This window comes from Hyperolius riggenbachi, chromosome 12 (genome assembly GCF_040937935.1).
Source record: "Hyperolius riggenbachi isolate aHypRig1 chromosome 12, aHypRig1.pri, whole genome shotgun sequence".
NCBI classification, from domain to species: Eukaryota; Metazoa; Chordata; class Amphibia; order Anura; family Hyperoliidae; genus Hyperolius; species Hyperolius riggenbachi.
In genome coordinates this window covers 23,656,059-23,679,142 of record NC_090657.1, presented here as the reverse complement: position 1 = coordinate 23,679,142, position 23,084 = coordinate 23,656,059, and the positions used below count along the sequence as shown (strand labels likewise).

At 47.4% G+C, this 23,084-nt stretch overlaps 1 protein-coding gene across 1 annotated transcript in view; it reads right to left on the bottom strand.

Moving 5' to 3' along the window:
• Positions 1 to 21,154, bottom strand: part of MRC2 (mannose receptor C-type 2) — a 214,878-nt gene extending 193,724 nt beyond the window's left edge. Inside the window, exon 1 of the mRNA XM_068261975.1 lies at positions 21,017 to 21,154. Coding sequence (XP_068118076.1) covers positions 21,017 to 21,125 — 109 coding nt within the window. The 5' untranslated portion in view covers positions 21,126 to 21,154. The remainder of the gene's footprint in view (positions 1 to 21,016) is intronic.
• Between the last annotated feature and the right edge of the window lie 1,930 nt (positions 21,155 to 23,084).

Below are 23,084 nucleotides of genomic sequence, written 5' to 3'. Positions count from 1 at the left end.
ACATGCGGACGTTCTTTAGTCCAACGCCTCGCCGTAGCCCTTCCGGATCCACCCTCCACCAACGCCTGGAACGGCAGGTAGCCGACTACCTGGCCTTAAGTGTGGATGTAGACACTGCTGTGAACAGCGATGAGGAACCCTTGAACTACTGGGTGCGCAGGCTTGACCTGTGGCCAGAGCTGTCCCAATTTGCCATCCAACTTCTCTCCTGCCCTGCCGCAAGCGTCCTGTCAGAAAGGACCTTCAGCGCAGCTGGAGGCATTGTCACAGAGAAGAGAAGTCGCCTAAGTCACAAAAGTGTTAAGTACCTCACCTTTATCAAAATGAATGAGGCATGGATCCCGGAGGGCTGCTGCCCGCCCCAAGACTAAGTCAGTCCCCGCACACACAGCATCTCTGCCTGCACGCCGTGTGACTGGCTGCCTGGCCTGCCCCAAAAAGACTAAGTCGCTCCCAGTCCCTCCACACAGCATGTCTGCCTGCAGGCCGCTTCACTACCTTCTCCGCCACCACCAACAGGGTCCGGGACTCCAGGCGGATTGCTGAATTTTTTAGGCCGCTGCTAGCAGCGGCCGCTGTAATAATTTTTATGGTGCGTGTACATGACTGCCTAATTTTTCTGGCTGCACTGAGGGCAGCTGCAACAACAAAAGAAAAGGCATGTACATGCGCCCATTCCCCTTCGTGATCATTACCTTGCCGTGGTGAAGGGGCTTGCGTATCACAATGAAGCAATGACCGGCGCCTAGATGAGTGTCTCGGGGGGCACACAAAAGATAATAAGGTCGTTGCTTCATTGTGGTCAGACCAAATTTGATCAGCTGGACAGTCACTGTTCTGTCATTCAGCTACATCAGCCAGGCCGACCATATGGGCTGTAAAGCCACCAAAACCTGCACTCTCGCCATGGTGCGCACCAGTCCAGCACGGCCGTCACTAGTACAAACAGCTGTTTGCGGTGCGTTACACGGTGAGTTTGGTGTGTCAGTGTGAAGCAGTACCTTAATTACACTACCTGATTGATGTATACACATGCAAGATGTTTTAAAGCACTTTAGGCCTGTCATTTAGCATTCAATGTGATTTCTGCCCTTAAAACGCTGCTTTGCGTCAAATCCAGATTTTTCCCGGGGACTTTTGGCGTGTATCCCACTCCGCCATGCACCCCTCCAGGTGTTAGACCCCTTGAAACATCTTTTCCATCACTTTTGTGGCCAGCATAATTATTTTTTTTTTTCAAAGTTCGCATCCCCATTGAAGTCTATTGCGGTTCGCGAACTTTAACGCGAACCGAACGTTCCGCGAAAGTTCGCGAACCCGGTTCGCGAACCTAAAATCGGAGGTTCGGCCCAACTCTAATGGACAGCTCTCTTTAACTCACACCACAGATTTTCAATTATATTCAGGTCTGGGGGCTGAGATGGCCATTCCAGAACATTGTACTTGTTCCTCTGCATGAATGCCTTAGTGGATTTTGAGCAATGTTTAGGATTGTTGTCTTGTTGAAAGATCCAGCCCCGGCGTAGCTTCAGCTTTGTCACTGATTCCTGGAATTGGTCTCCAGAATCTGCTGATACTGAGTGGAATCCATGCGTCCCTCAACTTTTACAAGATTCCCAGTCCCTGCACTGGCCATACAGCCCCACAGCATGATGGAACCACCACCATATTTTACTGTAGGTAGCAGGTGTTTTTCTTGGAATGCTGTGTTATTTCTCCTCCATGCATAACGCCCCTTGTTATGCCCAAATAACTCAATTTTAGTTTAATCAGTCCACAGAACCTTATTCCAAAATGAAGCTGGTTTGTCCAAATGTGTTTTAGGATACCTCAAGTGCCTTTGTGCTGTGGGTGGAGAAAATGCTTCCTCTGCATCACTCTCGAATATAGCATCTCCTTGTGTAAAATGCGCAGAATGGTTGAACGATGCATAGTGATTCCATCTGCAGCAAGATGATGTTGTAGGTCTTTGGTGCTGGTCTGTGGGTTGTCTCCGACTGTTCTCACCATTTGTCGCTTCTGTCTATCCAAGATTTTTCTTGGTCTGCCACTTCAAGCCTTAACTTGAACTGAGCCTGTGGTCTTCCCTTTCCTCAATAAGTTCCTAACTGTGGAAACAGACAGCTGAAATCTCAGACAGCTTTCTGTATCCTTCCTCTAAACCATGATGGTGAACAATCTTTGTCTTCAGGTCATTTGAGAGTTGTTTTGAGCCCCCCATTTTGCTACTCTTCAGAGAAAATTAAAAGAGGGGGATTAATTACAAATGACCCCCTTAAATACTCTTTCTCATAATTGGATTCACCTGTGTATGTAGGTCAGGGGTCACTGAGCTTACTAAGCCAATTTGAGTTCCAATAATTAGTTCTAAACAGTGCCCAAATGTATGCACCTGCGTAATTTTAAACAAATATTGCGCACTTTCTGTAAATCCAATAAACGTAATTTCACTTAACTCAAATATCACTGTGTGTCTCCTACATGATATATTTAACTGACATTTTTTATTGTAACAACCAATGATTAATACAGGAAAATCATGACAATTAACAAGGTTGCCCACTGTAATTGTGTGACTTAAGGTGCCCATACACTCGTCAGATTGGCAGCAGACAGATAAGAAATGCATCTGATGATCTATCTGATGCGTTTTTAGAACATTTTTTACCAGGATAGAATTCCAATAGATTTCAGTTTGAAATCTGTTGAAATTCGATCTGATGGCATTTTTTTGCCATCAGATTTCCATTAAGGTCAATGCAAACTGATAAGCAATCTCATCAGATCGACCTAAATTTTCCACCCTGCTAGTTCGATGGAAATCCATCGAAATCGATCGAAATCGGCCGTCGATCGGTCGATTGGCCAACCGATTTGCGATCGATCGATCGATCGATCGATCGCGATCGATCGGTCGGCCAGAAAATCGGCTGAGTGTATGGGCTGCTTAACTGTCCCTCAGAAGGAGCTCACCATCTAATCCCTACCATAGTCATATGTATAGGGACAATGTGAAAAGGGGAGGGGGGGGGGGGAGGAAGAGGGAAGCCAATTAACTTATCTGTACGTTTTTTCAATGTGGGAGGACAAGACTTACCACATTTATATCGCGCTCTTCTCTGGCGGACTCAAAGATGTTCAGCAAGTTGCAGCCACATAGAGCACTCTCTACGGGCAACCAGGAGAGCCTTGCCCTAAAGACTCCTAAAGGTCCATACCTACACGATTTTCACAGCAATTTTTCTAACAAGTTTTGAGTGAAACTATCGTTTCCGCAGTCTTGCAATGTGGGTAAAGGCACGCGACTACACGAACGACGTTTGGCAATGCATGGCTATTACGACTGATCAGATCTTTAACATACCTGATGACTCGCGTGCAAAGTAGCTTGGTCACTTGACTTGCCATTCGCGCCTGTTGTGTACCGTCACGTGTTCCCGCGGAGAGGAAGATGGATCGGGGAACCTTGTTCATCAGGGGGAGTCGCTGTGAGGTTTCCCGATTGATTTCAGGCGAGTATTGAGCTTTACTATTTTATGTGCTGGCTTGAGCCAGGATTCAAACCCTGGTCAGAGGCTAAACCCATACATCAAAGGCAACATCTTTAACCAATACACTGTCCAGCTGCTCCTAGGATAAATACCATACCATCATAGGGAGGAAACCAGAGTTTGCATGTTAGCTTCTGAACGTCCCTAATTTACAACTGCAAAGGCAGTGGCGTAGCTAGAGATCATAGGGCCCCATAGAAAACCTTGGGGCCCTCAGATGTAGGAACTCTTAAGAAATGCCACCTTCCCTTACCCTATGGATATAAGTTAATTGGGTAATTTACATTCTCATGCATTCAACACTGCACATAGTTCATGGGCACTGAGACAAAGTCAGAGGGTGAAGAAACAAGAAAGCGAATAGTGACTACATCAAATACCCACTGAGCCCCCTTTGCTGAAGGGCCTCCCAGGCAGCTGCTATGGTTATTGCTAAGTCCCTGTGCAAAGGAATCGGAATCGATTATCACAGTATCACTGCTACTTGGAACAATATTCCATCGGGAAGTAATCGATCACTTGCAGGACAGGGCTATTGTCATTTCAGACGGAAGAAACCACCAGCATCTCATTCTGACAGCACAATTACAGCTAAGGAGGACCAAGAAGCCTTGTCTGAGGCAAGCATTGATATTTATAGTGCTGATGGCCAGTGGGAAGCCTTGAGGGCAGATGGATAATACCTATATCTGTATGTAAATATATGGAGGCAGCCTAAACAAACTGCCTGCTCTGCCAAATGTATAAACACAATAAGGTTAGCTGTGCAGAAAAACATCCTAGGTTGACACAGTAAACAGTGACTGGGGGGGATGTGTCCAGCCCTTCAATCACTCTGCTGACAGCTGGACACAATTACAGGGTGCTTTACTGACCACTGCTCAACTCATGGGTTTTCGTTTGTAAAGAAATTATTATATTAACTTTTGACTGACGTAATGTACAGGTTTGGTCAATTATGATATTAACAAATAAACTACAAAAAAAACCTGACTACTAGGCTTTCACAATTTCATGATTAATGTTCTAATAAAAACGCAATACCATCCAGGAGAAGAACAAGCGATCTCTTAAAGGATACCCGAGGTGACATGATTAGATAGACATGTGTATGTACAGTGCCTAGCACTCAAATAACTATGCTGTGTTCCTTTTTTTCTTGCTCTGCCTGAAAGAGTTAAATATCAGGTATGTAAGTGGCTGACTCAGTCCTGACTCAGGCAGGAAGTGACTACAGTGTGACCCTCACTGATAACAAATTCCAACTATAAAACGGCTTCTGAGCGCTTCCTGCTCTCAGAAGCCATTTTCTGCTATGAAAATGTCTAAAGGGATACTTAAGTCAAATAAAAAAAAATGAGTTTTACTCACCTGGTGCTTCCCTCAGCCCCCTGCAGCTGTCCGGTGCCCTCGCAGCATCGCTCCGATCCTCCTGTCCCCGCTGGCAGCTCCTTCCGGTTTCAGCGACAGCCACCGACAGGCTGGGAACGCGAGTGATTTTTCGCGTTCCCAGCCACAATAGCGCCCTCTATGCTGTTATTGCGGCAAAAAGGCCGCAATAACAGCATAGAGGGTGATATAGCGGCTGGGAACGCGAAGAATCACTCGCGTTCCCAGCCTATCGGCGGCTGTCGCCGAAACCGGAAGGAGCTGCCAGCGGGGACAGGAGGATCGGAGCGATGCTGCGAGGGCACCGGACAGCTGCAGGGGGCTGAGGGAAGCCCCATGTGAGTAAAACTCATTTATTTTATTTGACTTAAGTATCCCTTTAAGGGCTTGTCCACACGGACGCTTGGAGGCGTTTACCGCCAATCATTCAGGACCCGTCGACTAAACGCTCCCATTCAAGTGAATGGGAGCGTTTAGCATCGTGCGACCGGAAGCAGATAATCACTGTACCGCCGCCACCGAACGCGACGTCACAGGGCGATGCGGCTTCCGGCTGCCCCGACGCCGCCTGCCATCCGTGTGAACCAGCCCTTGTAGTTGGAGATAGAGATAAAAAGGACAAGAGTTCATAGATTTTAGCTCTGCTTACTTCAATGAATGTGTCATTGAGCAAAAACAATAAAACTGTTAAAACGTAAAAAGTAGATTTAAACATAAAATAAAATTGTGGAATATCTTAAAAAGTCATGAGGTGGTGTGACTATAAATAGACTTGCAGGGTAGGAGGCGGCCAATCAGTGATGTATATACTGTACTTATAATCAGAGCAGAATTATGCAGTAAGCAACCTAGGCAGGTGCCTGGGGCCCAGTCTGTGTCAAGGGGCCTACTTGCCACCTTCTCTGATAACCCTCCACTTCAGCTTACCAAAAATACCACAAGGAGGCCCGAATCTACTACCTTGCTGAGGGCCCGATTACACCCTAATCCATCTCTGATTGTAATTTATATTAACTTTAGGAGGTATTCTTACCTCTCTACATGAACGACACCAAGTTAATGGATAGGATGTTATTTAAGCACTACATTTTATTTAAGCACATTTTTTAAAATTAGTGTTCAAATAAAACCAGGGCTGTGAAGTCGGATTCAGAGTCGAGGAATCTGAGCCATTTTGGGTACCCGGAGTTGGAGTCGGTGGTTTCATAAGCTGAGGAGTCGGTGTCTGATGATTTTTGTACCAACTCCACAGCCCTGGTAAGTATCAAACTAAGAAGTCTGAGCCATTTTGAGTACCTGGAGTCAGAGCTTTCATAAACTGAGGAGTCGGAGTTGATGTCAGATGATTTTTGTAGCGACTCTACAGCCCTGAATAATTCCATTAACTTGTTGGGAAAATTTTTTTATTTTGTAAAGGATATTATTACATTCCTCTTTGAGCAGAGCGGAAGTCCTGGGTTTAGGTCCGCTTTAACCCCGGATGCCCGCTATAACCACAGGTGTAGCCGGCGGACCTGGCACCCGCTATTAACCTCCTTGGCGGTAACGCCGTGTGTGACACGGGGTAAGCCGCCGGAGGGTGCCGCTCAGGCCCTGCTGGGCCGATTTACATAATTTTTTTTTTGCTGGACGCAGCTAGCACTTTGCTAGCTGCGCCAGCACCCCGATCGCCGCCGCCGCGCGCCCGATCGCCGCTATCCGGTGCGGCGCGCGCCTCCCCCCCCCCAGACCCCTGCGCTGCCTGGCCAATCAGTGCCAGGCAGCGCCAAGGGGTGGATCGGGTCTCCCAATGACGTCCCGACGTCGCTGACGTCGGTGACGTCATTCCGCCCCGTCGCCATGGCGACGGGGGAAGCCCTCCAGGAAATCCCGTTCTTTGAACGGGATTTCCTGATCGCCTATCGCCGGAGGCGATCGGCGGGGCTGGGGGGATGCCGCTGAGCAGTGGCTATCATGTAGCGAGCCCTCGGCTCGCTACATGATTTAAAAAAAAAAAAATTTAAAAAAAACTGCTGCGCTGCCCCCTGGCGGTATTTTTCATACCGCCAAGGGGGTTAAAGTGGGCACCCTTTCAACAGAACGAGATTCACGCCCATTTAAACTGCTCTGCTAGAATGAGACTCCTATGTTGCCTTGACATATAAAAGTCAAGGTTACGAACATCATATATGGCTAGGCCTTATACCCAAGCTGTGCAATAACCTCCTGAGGCCCCATTCACACTTGAGCCTTTTGCCGGCGATTTCAGCAAAACGCTCAAACGCTGGCGCTTTTCAAAGCGCTAGGGTAATAAAAGTCTATGGGCCCGTTCTCATTTGGGCGATTTGCGCTAATCGCTGCAAATCGCCCAAAAACGCAAAACGCAAACGTGTAGCCTGCACCATTTTCAGGCGATTTCCCGTCAGGTGTGAATGGTGATTTTTTTTGGGTGTTAATCGCCAAAAAAAAGCCAGAGCAAATCGCTAGCAAAATTGCTAGCGTTTTGCGATCAGCAAGTGTGAATGGGTCCTAAGCAATCATTTTCTGCTGGATCTCTGTGCAAAAAGTGGTTTAATTAATTTTCATAAAATGTTTGCCTGTCACTTACCAAAATGTGTCAAGCAAGGGTCTAGTATACATTTTGAGTATAATAAAACTTTCAAACAGAAAACCATGAATAAAAAATAAATCTAATGTAAATTTCTTCCAGGTCAAAATCTCCCCACGCCTCAGGTTTTTGGCAGAAAACGTGCAGTTTTCTTGCATGCATTCTTTTTTCATTAAAATTCACGTTTGTGTGCTTATTTTTGCATGCAGGGTTCCAGATCACGTGAAAATTTGCACACGAACACAAATTTCAAAGTGAAAAAAAGGAACCCTGCCTAAAACTGCTGGACGAGCCTGACTTGGCAGTTGGCTGATGGTGTAATGGTTAAGCGCTCTGCCTCTGACACAGGAGACCAGGGTTCGAATCTCGGCTCTGCCTGTTCAGTAAGCCAGCACTAATTCAGTAGGAGACCTTTGGCAAGTCTCCCTTACACTGCTACTGCCAATAGAGCGCGCCCTAGTGGCTGCTGCTCTGCTCTGGTGCTTTGAGTCCGCAAGGAGAAAAGCGCAATATAAATGTTATTTGTCTTGTCTTGTCTTGTCTCGTCCATACTGTTTTCAGCTATTCTTCCCTGGATGAGTCGGGCTTGTCCCTACCCCAAGGAGGATTAAAAGGGAACCTAAAGTGAGGAGCATATGGCAGTTGCCATATTTATTTCAAAGTTGCCATATTTTATTAACAAATACCAGTTGCCTGGCAAGCCTGCTGATCATTCTGGCATCAGTAGTGTCTTCATCACACACCTGAAACAAGCATGCAGCTACTCCAGTCAGACTTCAGTCAGAAACATTATTGGTCTTCTATTATGTGGTGTTTGTTAAAGAGAAAAAAAAAAAGTTTGGCTGATGGTACATTTTTGATTGATGTAATAAGATTAGGCAAGATTGTACAATCAAGATTGTATAGTCGTTGAGCATTTTAATTATGCATCCCACCTTAAAGTGAACCAGAGATGAAGCACCCTCATGTATTTTACCATATATATCAGTGGGAACATTAGAGAAAACACCGACCCTGCTCTCGGTTTCATTCTTCACTGCTCAGCCTGCTTGTTATCAGCCCTGATAAAATCCCTGACTGAGCATTCAGTCTGGCTTTGCTCAGGAATCATTATAGCCGAGTCTGTCTTCTCTGATGTCTTTTCAAGCCCAAGCCTGCCCCCTTCTGGCTCTGCTATAATGACTCAGCTATAATGATTCCTGAGCAAAGCCAGATTGAATGCTTAGTCGGGGATTTTATCACGGCTGCTAACAAGCAGGCTGAGCAGTGAAGAATGAAACAGAGAGCAGGGTAGGACTAATGTTCCCCATTGATATATATGGTAAAATACATGAGGCTGCTTTGTTTCACTTTAAGGTGGCCATGCACTAGTTGATGGCCACCAGAACGACCGTCTGAGAGATCCTGAGGGATCTATTACCTGCCCGCACACTACACATAGATTTCAGGGGGAAATCTACTGGAAATGTACCTACAGCCAAAACCGCCTCCCCTGCCGCCTCCCCCCCCACCCCATGTTCTGTCCTTCTCCCCCTGGGCCCGCGAGTGTGAAGAAGCTCACCTATCCACCATGAGCATCCTCTAGTGTCTTCTCTCCATCCCGAGGAAACTTGGGCACAGGGTAAAGATAAAAAAGTCTCACCTTGCTCCTGCAAAAGTCACGGCAGTGTTGTTCATTTCTATTCCCCTGGCAGGTCGCTGTGGACAGTGGGAGATTACTCTGTTTTTATAGCAATTTGGGCACCGTCTTTTGACAGTGCCCAAATTACTGTTTGAGCGCCACTTTACCCATAATTCCTATTACAGCCTATGGTGGCGCCGGCTGTGCCGAAACATCTGACGCAGTTTTTACTTGCTTTGCATGAGACTGGATCTCGGAGTACTGGAATGATGGAGAGGAGGTACGCATCGGTTAGGTGAGCTGCTTCCACATTCAATAAGGCTACACACCAAGACGTTACAGGCGCACGTTAGTGCGCCTGTAACGCTCCCCCAACGCACAGCAATGTAACACAAGTGGGCTGTTCACACTGCCCACGTTGCGTTACATGTAACGCTGCACGTTCTCCGCAGAGTGCAGCATGCTACGGCATTGGAGCGGCTATAGCCGCGTTAGACTGTTTGCACATGCGCAGTGGGGGGCGGAGAGGAGGCGGGGAGAGCCAGCTACAGTAGCCGCGCACATGGCTACTTAATATTCACTGCACTGGCGGGCGCTGATTGGCCGGCGGGACCACGTGATGCGGAGTGTCTCGCTCCGCATCACGTGGACCCGCTGGCCAATCAGCGCCACTCTGGGAGACATTATAGGAATCGAGCCGCCTAACGCGGCTCACTCTACCGTCGGCTCTTGCAGCACCATACGTTGTGTTAGGTGCACGTTATGCGACCTTAACGTAGCACCTAACGCAACGTCTTGGTGTGCAAGTAGCCTAAAGGCCCGGGAGGAGGGTGCACATTACATGGGGGAGACGAGCCTGGGGTCCGCCGGCTCCATCCATCGTAGAGGTCAGACTTGCCTAATAACCTGCTATGAGTCAGACTGTATGCCCATATGACTGACATATAACCCAGCTCTAACACATGCGAAAGCTCCTGCCGAATACAATCTACAATACCCTGCAGGCAGATGTAGCATAAAGGCTGGCAGACAGCAAACACCAAACACAGTAACGCAATGTATCCAGTATACTGAATAGTCACCTGAGGACTAAAGATTGGAGCAATCCAGACGAAGAAAAGGTAACAGGGAATGGCTGAAGAAATCACTAGACATATGCAAGGTCAATCAGGCCAGGGTCAATGCAGGCAGCGTACATGTGAATCCTTTAACAAGCCGGGTCGGTAACGAAGTATCCAATATAGAAGAAGCTTAGTCAAGAGACAAGACAAACACTTGGTGTGAGCGCAATTTCAGCAACAAGCCCAGCATTGGCTATCACGGGCGATAACTGAGGGCGCTCACCTTACATTTATAGTAGCACTAAACCAATGAAAACTAAAGGAATCCAAAGTGACCAATCCACAGAAAGCGTGTCAGCAGGCCAGCTGACATGCTGTGCACGCACGTGGTCATGGTTTACAGCAGCGGAGCGCGCTCAGTATGAGAGCGTGTCCGCCGCTTATCCAATGGAAGCTGAGCGCCATGCGCTCCAGTGACGTCAGAGACAGGCCGAGACCCAGAGGCTTGCGCCTCAGCGTGGGTCTCGGCGTTCTGCCATGAGCGGCCAGAGAATCTAACAGTAGACATATTGAACGCCAGCACCACTGTGCCCCTGACAGCAAGATCTTTTCACCATACCGAATCGATCACTCCGGCCGTTTCATCCAGAAATCAGTTGAAGCGGTCGATCGGCAACCGTCTTGCAGAATTGCTCTCTGCCCGATTCGATCATTATGCATGAGTCAGCCGGATATGGATGCCGCAAATAGAGTAATGTATGGACACCTTAAAAGCAACAAGTTGATGACTTTAGCTGCGATTGCTGTGCAATTGCTGTGCATCCCACCTACAAAATACGAACTGCTCCCTTCCCAACATACGTATTCCGTCTGGACGAAAGACACAGTGCTCATGACAAAGGCCATCACAGCTGCACTTGAGCCTATTCAGACCTTCCAAATGCTCTGTGATTAAAGCGTAACATTTTCAAAACCATTTTATTTACAAACACAGGACTTCCTGCCCCAGCCAGCAGCATGTAAACGCCCGTCACTGCAGAGTGAACCATACCCCAGCTGCTCTACAGTGCTGTAAGCTTCATGTCATCTGTCTCTAATTTCTGAGTATCTGTTTTCCATCAGACTCAGCTGAATAGCTGTCACCTCCATCACAAAACTATGTAATGTACGGCTATCGCACAGGGAGTTTTAAAGAAAGTCAGAAGATCTATGTGGCTAAAAGCTTTGTCGCATTCCAGAGACAGATCTAGAATAGTAGAATTTGCTATGTCAGCAGACTATATGTATTTCTGTGGGATTCACGACCGCAGCTTCAGAATAAGGCTCTGTTTTCCTCTTTGCTTTTATGTTACAAAGCAAAGCGGAAAAACTTTACTACAGTGCTGAAAAAATGGGCATCTCTTAGGGTAGCACAGAGGCTGCAGTGGCGGATAGGTCTCTCAGTATGCAGCAGTCAATGTCTCCCAACTGTCCTGGTTTTGCTGGGACCATCCCGGGTTGGGAAGCAAAGTCCCGCATACTGTGGCAACCTTCCCCTCTTCCTCTCAGATGTTCCAAAGCAGAGCGGCAGCAGAAGGCACAGGATGGAGAGCAGCAGCAGAGGGATCACAGCTGCATACCGAGGCAGCTGCAATGACAGCCCAGCTGATGCGGCTCAAGTTCAGATCATATCACATGACCTGGGCTGTCGTTCCAGCCAGCTCAGCGTGCGGCTGACTAGTACGGGGCTGGAACAAAGAGAGAGGTGAGTTACGTACCTAGAATCGCTTCCTGTGCCGATTTATGTATAGGGAGGAGAGAAGGAGGGAGAAGGATCCAATAGGCACCAGGGAACTCTAAAGGGGAGGGGGCAACACTAGACATCAAGGAACTGTATAGGGGAGGAAGCAACACTAGACATCAGGGAACTGTATAGGGGATGGAGCAATACTAGACATCAGGGAACTGTATAGGGGAGGGAACAACACTAGACACCAGGGAACTGTATAGGGGAGGGAGCAACACTAGACACCAGGGAACTGTATAGGGGATGGAGCAACAGTAGACATCAGGGAACTGTATAGGGGAGGGAACAACACTAGACATCAGGGAACTGTATAGGGGAGGGAACAACACTAGACACCAGGGAACTGTATAGGGGATAGAGCAACACTAGACACCAGGGAACTGTATAGGGGAGGGAGCAACACTAGACATCAGGGAACTGTATAGGGGAGGGAACAACACTAGACACCAGGGAACTGTATAGGGGAGGGAGCAACACTAGACACCAGGGAACTGTATAGGGGAGGGAGCAACACTAGACATCAGGGAACTGTATAGGGGAGGGAGCAACACTAGACATCAGGAAACTGTATAGGGGAGGGAACAACACTAGACACCAGGGAACTGTATAGGGGAGGGAGCAACACTAGACATCAGGGAACTGTATAGGGGAGGGAGCAACACTAGACACCAGGGAACTGTATAGGGGAGGGAGCAACACTAGACACCAGGGAACTGTATAGGGGAGGGAGCAACACTAGACAATAGGGAACTGTATAGGGGAGGGAGCAACACTAGACAATGGGGAACTGTATAGGGGATGGAGCAACACTAGACACCAGGGAACTGTATAGGGGATGGAGCAACACTAGGCACCAGGGAACTGTATAGGCGATGGAGCAACACTAGATACCAGGGAACTGTATAGGGGAGGGAGCAACACTAGACACCAGGGAACTGTATAGGCGATGGAGCAACACTAGATACCAGGGAACTGTATAGGCGATGGAGCAACACTAGACACCAGGGAACTGTATAGGGGAGGGAGCAACACTAGACACCAGGGAACTGTATAGGGGAGGGAGCAACACTAGACACCAGGGAACTGTATAGGGGATGGAGCAACACTAGACACCAGGGAACTGTATAGGGGAGGGAGCAACACTGTACATCAGGGAACTGTATAGGGGATAGAGCAACACTAGACACCAGGGAACTGTATAGGGGATGGAAAAACACTAGACACCAGGGAACTGTATAGGGGAGGGAGGAACACTAGACACCAGGGAACTGTATAGGGGATAGAGCAACACTAGACACCAGGGAACTGTATAGGGGATAGAGCAACACTAGACACCAGGGAACTGTATAGGGGATAGCACAACACTAGACACCAGGGAACTGTAAAGGGGAGGAAGCAACACTAGACACCAGGGAACTGTACAGGGGAGGGAGCAACACTGGACATCAGGGAACTGTATAGGGGATGGAGCAACACTAGACACCAGGGAACTGTATAGGGGATGGAGCAACACTAGACACCAGGGAACTGTATAGGGGATAGAGCAACACTAGACACCAGGGAACTGTATAGGGGAGGGAGGAACACTAGACACCAGGGAACTGTATAGGGGATAGAGCAACACTAGACACCAGGGAACTGTATAGGGGATAGAACACCACTAGACACCAGGGAACTGTATAGGGGAAGGAACAACACTAGACACCAGGGAACTGTATAGGGGATAGAGCAACACTAGACACCAGGGAACTGTATAGGGGAGGGAGCAACACTAGACACCAGGGAACTGTATAGGGGAGGGAGCAACACTAGACACCAGGGAACTGTATAGGGGATGGAGCAACACTAGACACCAGGGAACTGTATAGGGGATAGAGCAACACTAGACACCAGGGAACTGTATAGGGGAGGGAGGAACACTAGACACCAGGGAACTGTATAGGGGAGGGAGCAACACTAGACACCAGGGAACTGTATAGGGGATAGAACACCACTAGACACCAGGGAACTGTATAGGGGAAGGAACAACACTAGACACCAGGGAACTGTATAGGGGATAGAGCAACACTAGACACCAGGGAACTGTATAGGGGATAGAGCAATACTAGACACCAGGGAACTGTATAGGGGATGGAGCAACACTAGACACCAGGGAACTGTATAGGGGAAGGAGCAACACTAGACACCAGGGAACTGTATAGGGGATGGAGCAACACTAGACACCAGGGAACTGTATAGGGGAGGGAGCAACACTAGACACCAGCGAACTGTATGGGGAGGGAGCAACACTAGACACCAGGGAACTGTATAGGGAATGGAGCAACACTAGACACCAGGGAACTGTATAGGGGATAGCACAACACTAGACACCAGGGAACTGTATAGGGGATGGAGCAACACTAGACACCAGGGAACTGTATAGGGGATAGAGCAATACTAGACACCAGGGAACTGTATAGGGGATGGAGCAACACTAGACACAAGGGAACTGTATAGGGGAAGGAGCAACACTAGACACCAGGGAACTGTATAGGGGATGGAGCAACACTAGACACCAGGGAACTGTATAGGGGAAGGAGCAACACTAGACACCAGGGAACTGTATAGGGGATGGAGCAACACTAGACACCAGGGAACTGTATAGGGGAGGGAGCAACACTAGACACCAGCGAACTGTATGGGGAGGGAGCAACACTAGACACCAGGGAACTGTATAGGGAATGGAGCAACACTAGACACCAGGGAACTGTATAGGGGATAGCACAACACTAGACACCAGGGAACTGTATAGGGGAAGGAGCAACACTAGACACCAGGGAACTGTATAGGGGATGGAGCAACACTAGACACCAGGGAACTGTATAGGGGAGGGAGCAACACTAGACACCAGCGAACTGTATGGGGAGGGAGCAACACTAGACACCAGGGAACTGTATAGGGAATGGAGCAACACTAGACACCAGGGAACTGTATAGGGGATAGCACAACACTAGACACCAGGGAACTGTATAGGGGATGGAGCAACACTAGACACCAGGGAACTGTATAGGGGATAGAGCAACACTAGACACCAGGGAACTGTATAGGGGATGGAGCAACACTAGACACCAGGGAACTGTATAGGGGAGAGAGCAACACTCGGCACCAGGGAACTGTATAGGGGAGAGAGCAACACTAGACACCAGGGGGTTGTATAGGGGAGGGAGCAACACGAGACACCAGGGAACTGTACAGGGGAGGGAGCAACACTAGACACCAGGGAACTGTATAGGGGATAGAGCAACACTAGACACCAGGGAACTGTATAGGGGAGGAAGCAACACTCGGCACCAGGGAACTGTATAGGGGAGAGAGCAACACTAGACACCAGGGGGTTGTATAGGGGAGGGAGCAACACTAGACACCAGGGAACTGTACAGGGGAGGGAGCAACACTAGACACCAGGGAACTGTATAGGGGAGGGAGCAACACTAGACAATAGGGAACTGTATAGGGGAGGGAGCAACACTAGACACCAGGGAACTGTACAGGGGAGGGAGCAACACTAGACACCAGGGAACTGTATAGGGGATAGAGCAACACTAGACACCAGGGAACTGTATAGGGGATAGCACAACACTAGACACCAGGGAACTGTATAGGGGATGGAGCAACACTAGACACCAGGGAACTGTATAGGGGATGGAGCAACACTAGACACCAGGGAACTGTATGGGGAGGGAGCAACACTAGACACCAGGGAACTGTATAGGGGAGGAAGCAACACTAGGCACCAGGGAACTGTATAGGGGATGGAGCAACACTCGGCACCAGGGAACTGTATAGGGGATAGAGCAACACTAGACACCAGGGAACTGTACAGGGGAGAGAGCAACACTAGACACCAGGGAACTGTATAGGGGATAGAGCAACACTAGACACCAGGGAACTGTATAGGGGATAGAGCAACACTAGACACCCGGGAACTGTATAGGGGAGGAAGCAACACTAGGCACCAGGGAACTGTATAGGGGAGGGAGCAACACTAGGCACCAGGGAACTGTATAGGGGAGGGAGCAACACTAGACACCAGGGAACTGTATAGGGGAGGGAGCAACACTGTACATCAGGGAACTGTATAGGGGATAGAGCAACACTAGACACCAGGGGACTGTATAGGGGATAGAGCAACACTAGACACCAGGGAACTGTATAGGGGAGGGAGTAACACTAGGCACCAGGGAACTGTATAGGGGATAGAGCAACACTAGACACCAGGGAACTGTATAGGGGAGGGAGTAACACTAGACACCAGGGAACTGTATAGGGGATAGAACAACACTAGACACCAGGGAACTGTATAGGGGAGAGAGCAACACTAGACACCAGGGAACTGTATAGGGGAGAGAGTAACACTAGACACCCGGGAACTGTACAGGGGAGGGAGCAACACTAGACACCAGGGAACTGTACAGGGGAGGGAACAACACTAGACACCAGGGAACTGTATAGGGGAGGAAGCAACACTCGGCACCAGGGAACTGTATAGGGGATAGAGCAACACTAGACACCAGGGAACTGTATAGGGGATGGAGCAACACTAGACACCAGGGAACTGTATGTGGGGAGGAGAAATGCCAATAGATACTAGGGAACTGAATAAGTGAAGAAGGAACCACTATCATTGGCTAATCAATGTTGGATTCATGTACCAGATCAGGCTTAAGCATGGTACACACATCCTATTTTGGTTAGCCAATCACTGGCTAATTTTACCATCTCCCTGAAGTAATAGAATTTACCTAAACAATCTGTCCATTGTATTCAAATTCTGTTGGCCCTCATACTGGAGGTGGTAAAATTGGCAAATCAAAACTGAAGGTGGGCAGCAAGCTTCCTTGCCTAACCATTCCGGTCTCACTCAGTTCTATCTAATGCAATCATGGCCTGAAGCTGGCGATGTTCTTAAAGTAAACCAGAGATCTCTGAAATGCAAGATTCTTTACTCACCCGGGGCTTCCTCCAGCCCATAAACACGCGCGAGTCCCTCGCTGTCCTCCTGCAGTCTCCCTTAATCAGCCCCGGGAACTGGCTCAGAACTTTGTTAAACTGTAACATCGCCCACTTAAGCCATAGGGAAACATGGACATTACCTTGCTCATCAGTTGTCCTTTCAATTATAACTGACAGCAACTGATATTTCAGTTCTAACAAAGTCTTGTCAGAACCGGAAGGAATCATAAAAGAATAAAATTGTTGAGCTTCTGAGAGGAAAGGACGGTGAGGTAAGTATGTAATATTCATTTGCAAGTACATCATGTGCTTATTTTAAGTAATTTTACTTGGATCAGGTTCACTTTAAGAACAATTCTGCTGTGAATGGGCAGACTAGTGTCATTACACAATGGGCAGACTAGTGTCATCACCCGTTCATTAAACTGTACCTGAGCGAACAGGTGAGGGAGGGTTTCTTACCCATGCTTCCGTCTCTTCCCCTTGCGTCTCAAGTCACGAGACTTCTGGGTTGAAGGAGGAAGCATGGTGCTCACGTGACACGACGTGGTACACAAGGGGAAGAGACGGAAGCCTTGGTAAGAAACCCTCCCTCAACCGCCCGCTCAGCCGACCGGAGTCACAACGGAGTGAAAACGGATCCAATCGACCGGTGATCAGATTCGTTTTCTCATTGTGGACCAGTCCTACAGAGCCGTTGAAGCGGAGACTGGATCCGCTTTACTGGATCAGTTTGGCTTTAAAATACCTTTAAAAAACACACACATACACACACACCTTTCTGACGTGTTTGGGAGAGGAATATTATATTCTCCAAGTAGTCAAGTAGTACTGGTGGGTTGAGGAGCTCAATAATAAAATCAATAAGACAATAATAATAAAATAAATGAGAGGTAGTAATAAACTTTCCTCTCCTGTAGATTAAATAGCCTATAGCCAAGAGACTCAAGTGCCTCTAATGGCCCATACGCACGGGCTACAAATGTCGTAACACGCGGCGCACGCGTGTTGCAGCGACAGGTCGCCCGTGAGTATGCGGCGTTGCACGGGCGCGCACCCCGAACCGTCGCTCGTCGCTGCTGTCGCCGGGCGATTGAACCGCTCAATCGCCTGGTGACAGTCGCCGCCGCAACTCCGCCGGAACTGTCACTAGTCCGCGTCAGTACGCGGACTAGTGACAGCAACAAGATAATAAATGCATTGGGCTTCTGGCGGGGGGAGGAGCAACAGCGACAGCTTCCGCCGCATCAGTTGCCAGGTCCCTCCGCCGTGTGTATGCGGAGGGACCTGGCGACGAGCTGTCGCCGGCCTGTCGCACACACGCTCACGTGTGCTGGCGACAGGCCAAAAAGTTGCCCGTGAGTATGGGCCATTAAATTGCTTTGGAGACACTCAAGTCTGTTTAACTGCAACCTAGGGCACAATATTTCTGATTTGAAGTACTGCTTGTGATTCCAACCTCGGGTTTTTATAGCTGTTTGTCTCCCCACTGGATACCTTTTCCTACAATTTCTTGGACCTCCATTCCTCTGTAACTTTAATATAGAACCAGTAGTCCCAGAAATAGGAAATGACGGACAACAACAAAAACTATTTGGGGAGACTTGTTTGTTGCTGTCTCTGTTACCTGTGGAGAGAGACTTCCCCACTAATTATCTGGACAGGATGTGATGGAATTTGTCATAGATGGGTGCAAAGAACAGCAATAAAATCTTAAAAATAGGTTCTAACCTCTTGACACACTTCTCAAAATATACATATTATTCCAATAGTATTAAAAACCCATCTTCTGCAGCGCTTTACATATTAATGTCACTAAATGTCCCTCAGAGGAGCTCACAATCTAATATCAGCCATAAGCATATGTCCATTGTAGTCTAAGGGTAAGCCAATTAAAGTGCCAAATTAAAAATACATGATTTCAAAAATAAAATATATTTTCTAAATTATAATAAATAGCAGCCTTTGTTCAGCTGCATGTTGACAAATATAAAATATTTTACATTTATTGGAGGAACCCCTCCCTTCCTTTCATATTGCTGGGACAGAATCCGGCAGACTGGTGGAGTAGGTGGTGTCCAGCAAAGAAGGAGTTGCTAATAGCTGCCACCTGTGTAACCCTAGTTATGCAAAGGGGAGGGTAAAAAGCATGCACTGAATTGATCATAGGCTTGAAGGAGTGTTTATTTATCTTTGTATGTGTCAGATTGGTGCAACTAAATATTTTGAATTAAAAAAATGTTTGGTTTGGGTCCACTTTAACTTATCTCTATGTTTTTGGGACGTGAGAGGAAACCAGAGTGTCTGGAGGAAACCCACACAGACATGGAATGTATGTACAAACTGAGAATTTAGTGCCCTGGCTGGGATTTCAACCAGGGGCCCAGCTCTGCAAAGGCAGTGCTATTCACTATGCCACTGTGCTGCCCACACTATCCAAAACTTGACTTCTTTCCATTGCTGGTCTGTAGGGAACTGTTTCCGTTACCGCTTCCTAGACAGTCTGCCTATTTTCCTGTCAACCAAAACTGGCTTCTTTAAAGGTCGCTTTTAAATGCACAGCTGCTCTATTCTGGAATAGGATGAGAGGCAGACGTAACATTGTGCAACAGTTACTTGTTGGACCACAATGCATTTTTTTCAGAAGTATTCTCCAGAGAGCTGAAAGCCCACCCATATGATTATCCAGGACTCTGTTGCCTTCCATACAGTCTTCAATACCACCCATACGATGGTCCAGGACTCTGCTGCCTTCCATACAGTCTACTAACCCACCCATACGATGGTCCAGGACTCTGCTGCCCTCCATACAGTCTACAATCCCACCCATACTATGGTCCAGGACTCTGCTGCCTTCCATACAGTCTACAATCCCACCCATACTATGGTCCAGGACTCTGCTGCCTTCCATACAGTCTACAATCCCACCCATACGATGGTCCAGGACTCTGCTGCCTTCCATACAGTCTACAATCCCACCCATACGATGGTCCAGGACTCTGCTGCCTTCCATACAGTCTACAAGCCCACCCATACGATGGTCCAGGACTCTGCTGCCTTCCATACAGTCTACAATCCCACCCATACGATGGTCCAGGACTCTGCTGCCTTCCATACAGTCTACAATCCCACCCATACGATGGCACAGGACTCTGCTGCCCTCCATACAGTCTACAATCCCACCCATACGATGGTCCAGGACTCTGCTGCCTTCCATACAGTCTACAAGCCCACCCATACGATGGTCCAGGACTCTGCTGCCTTCCATACAGTCTACAAGCCCACCCATACGATGGTCCAGGACTCTGCTGCCTTCCATACAGTCTACAAGAAGAAAATCCTTTCACCAAAACAGGCGGAAAATCAAAAGTTAAGAGTGGTTATAGGATGTCTTCATAATATTCAAACTCATAACTCTTTCTGATGACTTGGCAAGTAGAGAATCTGGGCCCAGTCTGTAGCACAGCAAAATCTCAGCACAGGACAAAAAGAATACAAACTTTCTGCCTAGCACATGAAAAGGTATCTTTCTCGGCACGGAAAAGACAATACACACCCATAATTGTAGCCGTCTAGGCACTTAGCCGCAGTACTAAAGAGAAGTTTAATTGTTCACGTGTTGTTTGGTGGATTCAATGAGAAGTCTTAACTTGTTCAGGAGAGAGAAACTGCTTTTCAGAAGTACCAACCTAAAAAGTTTTAGTGATGTCCAAAAGTTTCTCCTACACCTCCCCCATCGTACGAAACTGTCCAATACACATCTGCTTTCACTCAGTTCTGCACATTTTTTCTCACCCCTGGGTTTTCTTTCCCCCCTCTGCTAGGCCACCTCAATCCCACAGCAGCTCCCTTCACTAGCCAATTTCTTCTACTCAGCAGACTCAATTCAAAAGGACAGCATTAAAAGTCAATCCCTTGCACAGCACATTCCCAAACTGGAGCAGGGGAGCCAGCTCCTGAATTTCCAAACAGCAACTCTGAGCAGAACAGCAAAGTTAGGAGAGCACACAACAGGATGAAGCCCCTTACCTGTGTTGGCTCTGGCATGCTGCAGATCAGTGATAAAGACCAAGAGGGTGCATTTCATGAAGAGGTTGAGCCACCGAGAGAGGACTAGATGCCGGCTGCACAGATACATTCTAATACAAGCTCTATCTCCAGCAGAAGGATGCAGGGCTGAGTGGGAGAGAGTGAGAGAGAGATGGAGGGAGGAGAAAAGGGGGAGGGCTGAGAGGACAGATGTAAAAAAAAAAAAAAAAAAAAAAGGTCTCAGCTAGTGTGAGTGCTAAGTCAATGGGCTGGACCAGACATTACGTAAGGAAGTGTGAAAAACTGGGGGATGAGCTGAAACAGACAGAGCTAAAACATTGAGAAACTTTTGCTGAACTTCATTGTGGCACTAATAAAAGTAAGCAAAACAACACACACAACACACATAACACAACGCAGATGAAGCGCAATCTGCTAATGCCAGAGAACCTAAAACAGTTTTTTTCCTCTTCTTATTTGTATCTCCTTGGTTGCTCTGACCACAAAATTCCAGCGCAAAGCTGCAGTCAGGGGTGCAGAACAGGGATACATAGCTCCCAAATGTCCCTTTTTCGGAGGGACAGTCCCTTTTTGGCAGCCCTGTCCCTCTGTCCCTCTTTCCTCCCCATTTGTCCCTCTTTCAGGACTTTGTCCCTCTTTCTATGTAAATATATATATTACTACAAATAAAATGTGTTTGTTTGACTCTTAACATTATTCCCATCCTTTAAATTGATAGATTACTAATTTTAAAATGTTAATATAAAGGAAAATGAACCAGGATAGAAAGGACCAGTGTGGTTTGTAATAAAACAACATATTTTTCTCATGAAATCTTTATAGTATGCGTGACTAGGGGTGTGGCAGCAGGCGTGTGGTTTAAGTGTCCCTCTTGCTCATCTCAAAAAGTTGGGAGTTATGGGAATATGCCTTAAAAAAGTTAACTTGTGTTTAAATGGATATCAATATAAAAACTTGGATCTGGTACATTGGGCTTCTTATGCCGTGCCTCGGAAAAATACCCCTCATAACATTGTTGGGGTCAAGCAAAGTATTATTATTTAGTATTTATATAGCGCCGACATCTTCCTCAGCGCTGTACAGAATATAAATATATATATATATATACAGGGCCGAGGCAGAGGCAGGAGAGGCTCCAGCCTCAGGGCGCAGGGTAGGAGGGGGCGCACAGCCCACTCAGCTATCATTCTCCTATTGTGTTTTAAGCAGAGAGAAATAAGAAAAGGATGCATAACAGTGACTGCAAGCCAGATAATTAGAGATAAGGGTGTTGGGGGCCCTGGGACGCCTCTTACTCAAATAGTAATCAGTGTCTGATGAATGGGGGGGGGGGGCACTTTGGTGTCTCAGCCTTGGGTGCTGGAGGACCTTGTCCCGGCTCTGTATATATATATATATATATATATATATATATATATATATATATATATATATATATATATATATATATATATATATATATATATATATTTCCCTCAGAAGGAGCTCACAATCTAGTCCCTACCATAGTCATATGTCTATATTGTGTAGTGTATGTATTGTAGTCTAGGGCCAATTTAGGGAGAAGCCTAACTTATCTGTATGTGTTTGGGATGTGGGAGGAAACTGGAGTGCCCGGAGGAAACCCACGCAGACACGGAGAGAACATACAAACTCCTTGTAGATGTTGATCTGGCTGGGATTCGAACCGGGGACCCAGCGCTGCAAGGCGAGAGCGCTAACCACTACCAAAAACTTTATGGTAAATGAAAAGTTGAGCATTCTTCTTGATAAGCAAAAGTGAGCTACATGTCCTTTAGTACTTTTTTTGTTTCAGTAAAGCCTGGTTCACACATACATCTGTACATTTCCAATCCGCTCCAGTAAAGTCCTGTCCTGTCCGTTTTGAATCAGTCAGTTTTAGTTGACTAGACAGCAAATGTATACCTATATGTGTGAACACAGCCATAGCAACACATGCAAAAATGATGCCAATCGTCAAAAACCGACAGGGCAGATCTGCACACCTTTTGTTGTTTGAATCAAGTATAAAGGACTTTGTACAGTG